Source organism: Octopus sinensis, linkage group LG7 (assembly GCF_006345805.1).
Source record: "Octopus sinensis linkage group LG7, ASM634580v1, whole genome shotgun sequence".
Lineage (NCBI taxonomy): Eukaryota > Metazoa > Mollusca > Cephalopoda > Octopoda > Octopodidae > Octopus > Octopus sinensis.
The window spans coordinates 64,157,927-64,171,328 of record NC_043003.1 but is presented as its reverse complement, the minus strand read 5'-3'; the positions used below and the strand labels follow the sequence as shown (position 1 = coordinate 64,171,328).

At 36.5% G+C, this 13,402-nt stretch overlaps 1 protein-coding gene across 2 annotated transcripts in view; it reads right to left on the bottom strand.

The window, feature by feature from the left end:
• Window positions 1–13,402, bottom strand: part of LOC115213933 (four-jointed box protein 1) — a 131,518-nt gene that overhangs the window by 30,250 nt on the left and 87,866 nt on the right. For both annotated transcript variants that reach the window (XM_029782932.2, XM_036504811.1), the window contains exon 4: window positions 9,489–9,669. In XM_029782932.2, coding sequence (XP_029638792.1) covers window positions 9,489–9,669 — 181 coding nt within the window. The remainder of the gene's footprint in view (window positions 1–9,488; window positions 9,670–13,402) is intronic.

The following is a 13,402-nucleotide window of genomic DNA, read 5'->3' as shown; positions in this document are numbered from 1 at the left end:
TAATAATCATAATAATCCTTTCTACTGTAGGCACAAGGCCTGGAATTTTTGGGGAAGGGACTAGTTAATTACATCAACCCTAATATTTCACTGATACTCAATTTATTGACGGAATGCCATGAAGCATTCTGTTGTTGTACTAACGATTCTGCCAGCTTTCCGCCTTAATAATAGTAGCAGAGACCCCCTTCGGTCATGACTGACTATGGGATTGCACCTAGGAAGTTACCCTCCCAGGCATAAGTCCAGGCAAGGTTGTTTATGGAAGACCAGCAGTCGCCCATGCAGACTGGCCTCCCCTCTCTATGCCACCAGTGTTATCCAAGGGAAAAGCAACAGCTGATACAGCTTGGCACTTGTGATGTCGCAACTCATTTCTACAGCTGAGTGAACTGGAGCAATGTGAAATAAAGTGTCTTGCTCAAGAACACAACATGCAGCCCGGTCCGGGATTTGAACTCACAACCTCACGATCGTAAGTTCGATGCTCTAATCATTGAGCCATGCACCTTCACAATAATAATAATAATGATAATAATAATTATTATTATAATAATACTTTTTACTGCAGGCACAAGGCCTGGTATTTTGGGGGGAAGGGATTAGTTGATTACATCAACCCCAATGTTTCACTGGTACTTAATTTATTGACTCCAAAAGGATCCACCAAGGCCAGGTGCTGCACTAGATTCCATAGTTTCTACAGATGGATGCCCTTCTTAATGCCAACCACTTTAGAGAGTGCACTGGGTGCATTTTATGTGGCACCACCACCAGTGCTTTTTACTCGACATCAGCAGCAGTGCTTTTAATGTGGCACCAACACCAATACTTTCAACATGGCACCAGCACCAACAGCACTTCACCCAAGTAAATGATGCTTAAATAAATGATGGACATAAGATAAATGAATCGGTAGGATGGTAAATTTATTAATGACATTGATTTAAAAATTGCTATAAGGGTCAGTGACACATAAAAAGCACCAATTGATTGTGGCCATTTGCCAGCCTCCTCTGGCTCCTGTGCCGGTGGCACGTAAAAAACACCCACTACACTCACGGAGTGGTTGGCCTTAGGAAGGGCATCCAGCTGTAGAAACACTGCCAGATCAGACTGGAGCCTGGTGCAGCCTCCTGGCTCCCCAGACCCTGGTCGAACCATCCAACCCATGCTAGCATGGAAACCGGACGTTAAACGATGATAATGATGATGATGATGATTATTCTTATGAAATAAAAGATCAAACTTATTATTCAACTACTCTGAAAAGTTGAATACAGAAAAACGGTGATATTCTTCAAGGGTGGGTCGAGAGTGGGGCAATCCTATTAAAAATATAAAGCATTCATAAAACATATGTTTCTATCTTAAGAGATTGACAAAGATAAAAAAAAAAAATTTACATTTGTCTGATAACGTTTTATTTATTTATTTACTTTTCTTTTGTAAAATCGTTTGGTTCACACCAGAAAGAAAGTGAACAAAGTTTAAATATCTCATTATTTTTATGAATTTTTACATTGTTTTTATAAGCCAGAGGACAGTACAATGATTCTTGAATGCTGCATTAGTTGGAACTAGTTCTATTGTACAGGTCTGCGAAATATAATGAAGAAATATAAAGACACTTGATATTTCTCTCTCTCTCTCTTTTCTTTTCTTTCTCTCTCACCATTTTATATTTTATTTTCCTGCTAGAAATATTAAATTGTCTGAGACATGTTATTTTCTTAATGTAATTTGATATTGGAAGTGACATGTTGAAACAATATCGTCAATTCTAACTGATTGCTTAGTTTTATTCCCTCCATTCTTTCATTTTTCTAATGGCCATTTACATAGAAATATGAATAATCAATTGAACCTTCTCTACCATATGATTAAAAAGAAAATGAAATACAATTTAAAGAGACAGAACATTCTGGAGTATATTTAATCAACAGAGAAAGAAGCAGGACATCGGGACATCGTTTGGTTGGTTGCACAAGACATAATGTATTTATCTAAATTGTCCCAAATGTCGTTCATATTTTGAAATACTCTTACAAGTCAAAAAGGTTGCTTTTATTTATTTATTTTTATCTATTTCTGTTCTTGTTGCAATAAGCAATATATCACTAATTGAAAAAAATATATTTGAATTCTATGTGAATTGTATTTTTCCCATTTTCTCAAACATTTTTTTTTTGTTTTCATTATTTAAAAAGCAACAGTAATTTAACATTTTATATATACATATACATACATATATACATATACATATATATATACAGTGTGCTGGCATGGAAGGCAGACATTAAATGATGATGATATATATATTGAGAGAGAAAGGTACACAAATACATGCAACCACATACACACATGCACACACATACTCACACATGTCTTCAATTCACATCATATTTATTTCAATGAATAATATTTTCCTCCTTTGTTTGTGGTTTGAACTTCTGAAATGTCTAGTAAGATAATAAAGATGGTTGAGTTGATACCAAATATCCAGATGTGAATTGCCAGTTTATAGGTGCAGGTATGGTTGGGAGGTTAAAAACTTTGCTTACAAGCCATGCGGTCTCAGGTTCAATCTCAGGTCACAGCACCTTGAGCAATTGTCTTCAGAAAAGGATAAAGCTCTTCCTTGATTCATACAGAGCGATAGGACCAGTTTCCTGATTTCTGTGGTGTATATATTCCTCCATGGATGGAATGCCAGTCCATTGCAGATTATTCATTTTTGCCAGGTGAGTGGACTGGAGCAACATGAAATGAAGTGTTTTGCTCAAGGACACAGCACATCGCCTGATCCACAAATTGAAACCACAATATTATCATCATGAGTCCAATACTGTAACCACTAAGCTATGTGCTACAGCCCTGGAATGACCAAAATCTCGTGAGTAAATTTGGGAAAAGGTAACTGAAAGAATTGCTAAAGATGAGATGGATGGAGCACACAGGTAAATTGTTTTACCTGAAAATTTATATACTACATACTATTGAATGCTTTACTGATGTCAAGTATGACAATATATTTTTTATCCCATTTTGTCCAGAGCAAACGCCCACAGATGAGTTAAATAGGAGAGTAGGTCTCTTGTCGATAAGGTTTTATAGAAGTCACATGGGTTGTTGATGTGTGAGAGGAATTCAAAGTCTTGGAGAAGGTTGTTGTAACAACTGCCTCTATCGCTTTTGAAATGATGGAAATGAGGATGTTAGGTTTGTTGTAGGTGGTGTGTTGGTTGAGCTGAGGTGACGACTGGTTGAGTCGATGAATGAAGATGTGTTTCTTGGGCTGCGTGAAGAAGTAGCTGATAACACCCATGAACATTTAACAGAAGATTTTATTACTGCACATAGAGTTTAACTGTGTTGGACTTTTGAAAATAATAACAGCAATAATTACATGCTGGGAGAGATATACTGCTTGAAGTTTACAATAAACTTACAGATATAGCAAACTGTGGCTAGCCCATCATAACGAAAACAATAATACCATATTAATGGTGTCAGAGATTTCTGTTGACTATCTGCCATCTGTCTTAACTGTTTGGCTATGGTGAGAATGGAAGCACAATGTACAGCAGCCTCAATAGTCTGCATGGCAAGAGGTGAGACATGTGAATGAGTTGGCTGGTCTCAACAGTCTGCAAAGAGTGTTGGCGCCAAAAGAGGGTTTTTATAGGGCACGAGGAGAAGATTTTAGAAAATTAAATCATGTGGTGGATTGACACTGATTGGTTACTTAATAGACCAATCACTTGAAACTGTTGTGGTTTCCTGCTGATGACTGACTGGCTACCAAACCATTCAGTTTCAAATCACTGCTACTGATTGATAACTGAGTGAGAGTCAGAAGGGTGAGAGACTCATAGACAAATTCATAGCAATTCATGTCTTGAACCTGGTTTTTAAATACCTTCCAATGTCTCTTTTATTTCATTTGTTTTGCTCATCATCACCATTATATAACGTCTCTTTTTCATGCGGACATAAAAGCATAAATGATTTAATATCATCCCCATACTCTCTGGTCATTCATCATCGTCTTTAAATTTGAAATCTTGTGAAAAAAAAAGGTGTTGATTTTTGGCCCCTGAATCAGGTTCAGTTGGGCAGACCTATGATCAAAATTATTACAGAAATGATCGTCTTATCTTTTTCTTCCCTCAGACATACTGTACTCTAGACCAGTGCTCTGCAATCTTTTTTCCTTTGCAGTACTCTTATATTCTTTTTGAAATTCAGTGACACACATGAACTACAAATATAACTAAAAGCATAGGGGAAAAAATTATACTCAGGTTGCACTGCGACACACCTAGCATCGTCTCATAGCACATCAGTGTGCTGTACACCTGAACTAAAAATATAAGTAAAAGTATAGTGAAAAAAATTATATTCAGGTTACACTGTGGCACACCTAGCATCATCTTATGGCACACCAGTGTGCTGCAACATACCAGTTGCAGAGCACTGCTCTAGACTACAATATTCAGATGGATGGAAACTTAGTTACTATTTCTAGCCGTCAACCACAAAAACGTTCTCTAATTGGTTCATTTTTTTTTATCTTTTACCTTTTTCTTGTTTCAGTTATTGGATGGTGGCCATGCTGGGATTTTAATATTTTAAAGTTTGGTACTTATTCTATTGGTCTCTTTTGCTGAACCACTAGGTTACATAAACATCAACAAACCAACACCAGTTCCAAACTGTTGGATGGGGGACAAAGACACATGAACACACAAACACACAATGGGCTTCTTTTGCAGTTCCCATCTACCAAGTCCACTCACAGGGCTTGGGTTGTCCCAGAGCTATATTCTTTCATTCTTTTATTTGTTTCAGTCATTTGACTGTGGCCATGCTGGAGCACCGCCTTTAGTCGAATGAACTGACCCCAGGACTTATACTTTGTATGCCTAATTCTTATTCTGTCAATCTCTTTTGCCGAACTGCTAAGTTACAGGTACATAAACACACCAACATCGGTTGTCAAGCGATGGAGGGTTGACAAACCCAGACACTCACACAAATATATATATATATATACAATGGGCTTCTTTCAGTTTCCACCTATCAAATCCACTCACAAGGCTTTTGTTGGCCTGAGGCTATAGCAGAAGACACTTGCCCAAGGTGCCACACTGGGAAGGAAGTTTCTTATTTCTTTACTGTCTACAAGGGGCTACACACAGAGGGGATAAACAACGACAGACAAAGGGATTACGTCGATTACATCGACCCCAGTACATAACTGGTACTTAATTTATTGATCCCAAAAGGATGAAAGGCAAAGTCGACCTCGGCGGAATTTAAGCTCAGAATGTAATGGCAGACGAAATACTGCTAAGCATTTCGCCCGGTGTGCTAACATTTCTGCCAGCTCACTGCCTTACCACTCAGCCACTCCTGCGCCTATATAAAGATACTTGCCCAAGGTGCCACACAGTGGGATTGAAACCACAACCACATGGTTGGGGAGCAAGTTTTTTTAGCCATACACCTACAACTGTGCCATTATAAATTGTTCTCAACAGAACTTTCCAAACTGAGAAATACTCCTTTCTAACATCATCAGGTAATTAGCATGTCGTTAATACTGATAAATCGTTGAAATAGAGAAATAGGCTTTACTAAAAGAGAAACATGATGAAGCTATAGTCTTTTGAAATATTTCCATTATGATATAATAATGGCCATATTTTCTTTACAAAACAAAATATAAAGTTTCATATCTTCAATGCTTCAGCACACATCTACATTGGAATTATGCTGCTCGTGTGTTGTCTATTAAATTCCAACACAACATTAAGATATTTCGCTAATGCATGCAAGATACACGAGGAAGATTGCACAGCCAGGAAATATATCAGAAATCTTAATGGCAAAATAATGTGCAAGTTTCTTTCTTTTAGCATTTACATATTTACATAGATAATTGGCAGACACATACATATATACATGCATACATATTTGCATATATACATAGACACACACACATACCCATACATATAAAAATATATATAATATAATAGATTATATATCTCTTTCTTTCTCTTTCTCCATATATCTATATGTATGTATATATATGTGTGTATATATATACATATATATACACACACACACATATACATATGTAATCTGATCAATATGTATCCGGACTGTTGCCATAGTAACGAAGCTAAAACATGTAGAGTGAAGCCGCTTGGCAAAGTTTGACCTTGAACTCTGCTGTGCATACACAGTAAGTTTTAACATTCTAGCTCACTTCTGCTGTTTAATGTAGTGCTTGGAAGGAACGTGTGTTGCATGTGATTGTTGCACTGACCATGACAGAGAAAGTTGAGCTGAGAATCTGCATCCAATTTTGCCAAAAGCTTGGTGATACCTGCTCAGAGGCCTATGCAAAGTTGCATAAAGTGTATAAGCCGCACACATGTGTATGAGTGGTTCAGATGTTTCCAAGATGGCCAAAAAATTGTTGATAGTGACAAACGTTCTAAGAAACCCACAACCAGCAGAACTGAGAAGAACATTGCTGATGTGCATGCAGCTGTGAAGGGAAATTGTCGAATCACCATCTGTGAGTTATCGGAGGATGTGCAGATTAGTTATGGCTCAGTTCAGTCCATTATCACTGAAGATTTGGGAATGAGATGCGTGTCTACCAAATTTGTGTCAAAACTGCTTTCAGCTGACCAAAAAGACACTTGGGTTTCAATCTCCTTGATTGTGTAGAGAACAATGAAAACTTTTTGAAAATGGTCATAATGAGTGATGAATCGTGGGTCTACAGCTATGACCCTGAAACAAAGGCTCAGTCTTCACAGTGGAAATAATCGACCTGTCCAAGACCGAATAAAGCACAAATGAGTCAAAGCAATATGAAACACTGTTGACTGTTTTCTTCAACTACAAGGGGACTGTTCTTCACGAGTATGCTCCACCTGGTCAGACAGTAAACAAGGAATACTACCATGGCATTTTGCAGGATGATATTCATTGGAAAAGGTCATAATTGCATATGTCTGGTGGGTGGTAATTGCACCATGACAATGCACCTACCCATTCAGCACATCTTGTGCAGCAGTTTTGGCAAGATTTCTAAATATCTCAGAGAGATATAAGCAGTGGTGGAATGATAGAGCAGTTGTATACTGTCAACTTAACGTGACAGTCCCATAAAGTATACAACTGCTCTCTGAGATACTCTTACTCTTTTACTTGTTTCAGTCATTTGACTGTGGCCATGCTGGAGCACCGCCTTTAGTCGAGTAAATCGACCCCGGGACTTATTCTATCAGTCTCTTTTGCCGAACCACTAAGTGATGGGGACGTAAACACACCAGCATCGGTTGTCAAGCAATGCTAGGGGGACAAACACAAACACAGATACATATATATATGACAGGCTTCTTTCAGTTTCCATCTACCAAATCCACTCACAAGGCATTGGTCAGCCCGGGGCTATAGCAGAAGACACTTGCCCAAGATGCCACGCAGTGGGACTGAACCTGGAACCATGTGGTTGGTTAGCAAGCTACTTACCACACAGGCACTCCTATTTAGAAATTTAATATTTCTATTTTTTGTGATCAGTGAATTTACTTCACTGAAATTATATATGTTTACAAGGTCTAGACGGGTATCTGCAGCCAGCTAGCAAGCCATGCTACTCCAGACTGATGATGAGCAAGACTCAGAAACATGTCTTTGGATGCATGTCTCTGGATGGCCCCTGTGCCAGTGGCATGTAAAAAGCACTATCGGAATGTGATCGATGCCAGGCCTGCCTGACTGGCTCCTGTGCTGGTGGCATGTAAAATGCACCCACTACACTCTTGGAGTGGTTGGTGTTAGGAAGGCATCCAGCTGTAGAAACATTGCCAGATCAGATTGGAGCCTGGTGCAGCTGCTGCTCTCCAGACCTCAGTCAAACCGTCCAACCCATGTCAGCATGGAAAACGGACATTAAACTATGATGATGATGATGATGATAATAATAATAAAAATATGATAAAATCTTTTCTAAACTGAAACTTGATAGATTTAAGATACTTGGTTTAATAATTTCGTTATTAAATAAATATTTCCTGAGAAATCATATAAATTTATGATTTTTTAATAGAAATGATGTTAAACTTATATTTCAGTTGCATGAAAAATTTGCTACAAAATTAGCATATGTCAATAATAAAAGTCTTAGAAGGTTATGGATTGACTTAATACTATGAAATTATTTAAACTCCATAAAATGTTAAATAATTTGTCTTGAAAGCGATCATTTCTTCTGCAAAAGAGTTTACAGTAAATGATTCGATTTCTGAAAATTATATTATGCTGACCACTAAGCCTTTCATAATAAGAGTGAAATAGCATCCATATATTTTCAGAAATTTTGAAGGACATTCTGACACAAGCTTGTCATTGTATATACGTGTTTATTTTTCTTTTGAATAACAATAAAATCTTTTGGGAGATATTCGAATATGACAAACCATGCATAGCAAGTTTGCTTTTGGCATGTTTTTTACACTAACTGTTTTACAGTAAAGAGTGGGTGTACTTTAAGGTGCCACCTTCACAAGAAAGGCTGTCTGCAGCAGGACTAAAGAGCTTCTTTTACTCTGCTTGTATATGTCACAGCTTGTTGAAATCATATTATCTCTGTAAAGAAATTCTAACTCTAAAATATCATAAAAAAACCCCAAAAAAAAACAAAACAAAAAGAAACGCAACATTAATTGGGAAAGTCTCATGATTCCTGAATTTTATGTAATTATTTTATAATGCTTTCAGGAATTCCAAAACTTAATTTTTTTGTTCTTAGCTCTTAGACAAAAATGTAATGTAGTAGATCCTCATAGATACAACTCTGGCTGTCTCATGTTGATTTCACAGCAATATAATGTTCTTGCTTTCTTTGTGTATTACTTATTTGCTGAAACTAATTTATCAGATCTGTAACACATTTTGCATGGAACACATGTGTCTAAAATGAATAAATTATCTAAAAATGTTGCTAGTTATGGTATCAGCACAGTTGTTTGGTTAAGAAGCTCACTTTGAAACATGTGGTTTTGGGTTCATTTCCACAGTATGGCACCTTGGGCAAGTTTTCTGTTATTGTCCTGAGCTGACCAATGTCTTGTGAGTTAATTTGGTAGATGGAAACTATGTAGAAGCCCATCATATGTATGTGTGTGTATGGGGGTATGTGCATGTGTTTTTGAGTTTGTGTTTGTCCCCCTCCCAACTGCTTGAAAACTGGTGTCTGTTTACAACCCCATAACTTGGCAGTTTGGCAAAGTGCCCACCAGAATAAGTAACAAAGTTGAAATAAACACAAATATTGGGATCAAAGAAGTGCCCCAGCATGGCCACAGTCCATAGACTGAAACAAGTAAGAGACAATAGATTGTTGTAATAATGCAAAAAAAGAACACCAGGTAAAAGAATAAAAAGTGTAGAAGATTTACCTTACTGTTGAAATACCCGGAATCCATTGGATAAGGGCAACCAAATTCCCTTCAGTCCATTGAAGTTTGCTGAAGTTTATTCCTTTCCATTGAACAGAAGAATGATTCACTTTAGAGAGACTAACAATTGGGACATTATCAAGTCCAAGAAGCCGGGATAGATAGAAAGACAGTACTTCACCTGCAAAATAAAGAAACAGTACAACAAATTCAGTCAGTTTCAAAGTGAATTCAGGAAATTGTCAATATATATATATATATATATATATATACATATACTCAAAATAAGCAACAAGAATATCTTCGGTAATTTGGTACGATCGTTTCACGCTACATCATTTTATTAAAGATTGTAAGTATTACAACAGTTTTAAAATGTTGAGCAATCATCAGCCATTTATAGAGGTTTTCCATCAATATACTTATTTTCATGTTAATTGATAACTTAATTGATAGCTTAAGTACCATATTCATTTGAATCTAAGTTTTGCTGAACTTATATATATATATATATATATCAATACAGAGCAAGTAATTTAGGAGAAAAATATTTGCAAAGATATCATTGACTCTATTATTATCTAGTGTAACAATTAAAAATGATAATAACAGAATCAGTAATATAGGCAATTGCAGGTCAAAAAAAAAAAAGGCATTAAATAGCTGAATGATTAAAATTAATCGAAGGACATACTAAGTATGTCTACCTGCTGGTAATAACAGTCAAAACCTGTAATGCCAGTTCAGAAGCTGGTCCACATGAGTCCAAATACTTGAATGTATAATGAGAGATTGTTTTTGCCCATTTGCCTTCAGACGGTTGATTTCTGTAGTTATTATCAATGTATTTGGGTGATTTAAATAAGGGTTTTGACTGTTATTTCCAGCAGGTAGACATACTTAGTATGTCATTTGATTAATTTTATATAAATATATATATATATATAACCAGCCCACTCAAAAGTACCTTGGATCGTAGAGCGACATGCCATGCTTGAGGACACCTACTGAGTCAAATACATCAACATCAACAATATCAAAATCAAATCAAATGGAAATTGTAGTTGTGAGCCCCGTGCCAGTAGCATGTAAAAAGCACCACCCGATCATGGCTGATGCCATCTCCTCTGGCCCCTGTGCCGGTGTCATGTAAAAAGCACCCACTACACTCTCGGTGTGCTTGGCGTTAGGAAGGGCATCCAGCTGTAGAAACACTGCCAGATCAGATTGGGGCCTGGTGCAGCCTCCTGGCTTCTGAGACCCCAGTCTTTTACTCTTTTACTTGTTTCAGTCATTTGACTGCGGCCATGCTGGAGCACCACCTTTAGTCAAACAAATTGACCCCGGGACTTATTCTTTGTAAGCCCAGTACTTATTCTATCGCTCTCTTTTGCCGAACTGCTAAGTGACGGCGACGTAAACACACCAGCATCGGTTGTCAAGCAATGCTAGGGGGACAAACACATACACACACATATATATATATACATATATACGACGGGCTTCTTTCAGTTTCCATCTACCAAATACACTCACAAGGCTTTGGTCGGCCTGAGGCTATAGCAGAAGACACTTGCCCAAGATGCCATGCATTCAGTGGTACTGAACCCGGAACCATGTGGTTGGTAAGCAAGCTACTTACCACACAGCCACTCCTGCGCCTACATATATATAAATTATATTAAAGGGTATGCAAAGCACTAGCTTGCTATAATGTGGAGGTAAAAGCTCCCAACTTAACTACCAATCTCACTGAAAATGTGTAATGAACCAACAGAAATCGCTCAAATGAGTGGAATTTAGCATGTTACCTCAGCAACACCTGCTGACAAGAATTGAGGTGTTAGCCAGAATTTGAAATTACAATCCAGGTATATTTGTTACCTTATTCTATAGCTTTTTAGCTGAAATAATTTGTTAAATTCCACTTGTTTGCCCGATTTCTTTTGGTCCATTACATATTTTCAGTGAGAGTAGTGGTTAAGTTGGGAGTTTTTATTTCCACTTTATAGCAAGCTTGTGTTCCGTGTACCCTTTAATATAATTAAGAATTTAATGTATAACTGTTTAACCCTTTTGTTACCGTATTTATTTTGAGATGCTCTGTGTTTCTTTCAATTTTAAATATAACAAAGAGTTTAGTAAAATAACTTAGTTATCATTCAGCTAGTGTTAGGAACATAAATTGTGGCTAAGGTTTGATGGAAGATTTTAATTCAAAACTTATGAAAACAAGACATTTGTACTCAGAGCCAGAGCCGGTTTCAGCCGGGTTGGTATCAAAAGGATTAATACAAATATCGCTTGCTGCCACAAATGTGTTATTGTTATTATCAATTATTTAGCTTTGCCACTGATAATAATAATAATAATAATAATAATAATAATAATAATAATAATAACAATAACAACACCATTTTTTACAAGTATTCATGTTGAATATTTACTCATTTTTATATGTATATATGCTTCATATATATATGCATCATCTGAACGTGGCCGATGCCAGTACCCACTAAGTGGAACCCATGCTAGTGGCACATAAAAAGCTCTATCTGAACATGATTGATGCTAGGCCTGCTTCACTGGCTCCCAAGCCAGTGGCACATAAAATGCACCCACTACACTCTCAGAGTGGTTGGCATTAGGAAGGGCATCTAGCTGTAGAAATATTGCCAGATCAGATTAGAGCCTGGTGCAGCCACTGGCTCCCCAGACCTCAGTCAAACTGTCCAACCCATGCCAGCATGGAAAATGGATATTAAACGATGATGATGATGATATATGTATATATATATATATATAAATGATGGACTGGATATGATTATCCAACAAGAACTTGAAATAGATATTGTTCGCGTCTGACTTAATAGACAGCTCTACATTCTAAAATGCAAAAGTTATAAAATCAAATCATTAAACAGCCATACCGAGGGATATCAAGTTAAGGCCCTCAAGAGGCTACACCGTCTCATCGTAGGGCTGCAATTGCAATGGTTACTAATCAGTGCAATTGAGACATGTGTTGGTCTTAAAAGGCAGAATATAATTACAGAATTAAAGGTAATGCTGTTGCTACTTTGGAGTAACCCTTATTTTTAATATTGTCAGTATATTTATATACATATGTGTGTGTGTGTCTATATATATATATGTATATATATATATGTTTGTATATATATATATATATGTATATATATATGTATATATATGTATATACACGTATATATATACATGTATATATATATATATAATACACATATATATATATATGTATATATATATATATACACACATATATATATATATATATATATATATATATATATATATATATATATATATATATATACATGTGTGTGCATATGTATATCTGTGTATACATATGTGTGTGTATGTATGTGTGTGCATATATATATATATATATATATATATATACACACATATATGTGTCTGTGAGTTGTCTTGATCTCATGTCAGAGTTGTAACCAAGTGGTGCTGTACAAGCGGTGTCATTAATTTCCAATCCTCCGTGGAAACATGTCTGGCCATGAAGAATATAAGCTTGCTTGCAAACATGTGGGGGTGGGGGTGAGAAGGAGGGTGTCCAGCCATAGAAAACATGCTTCAAAGAATTCTGTCCAGCCAGTGCCAGTCAATATTAAAATGATGATGGTGATGATGGACATTTGCTGGAGGAAAAATGGAAAGTATGTGTCGTGTGTGTGTGTTAGTCAATAAGCCAATAAATTTGTTTATTGTAGATTTTTGTCTACTTGAAACTAATAGCGCAATAGTTAATGTGTTTGACTAACGACCAATGAATCTGCTATAGAATTTCTACTAGCATTAACATGTTGGTACCTAAGATATGGTTCATTATTTTTTGCTGTTTGTTTAATAGATTTTCTTCA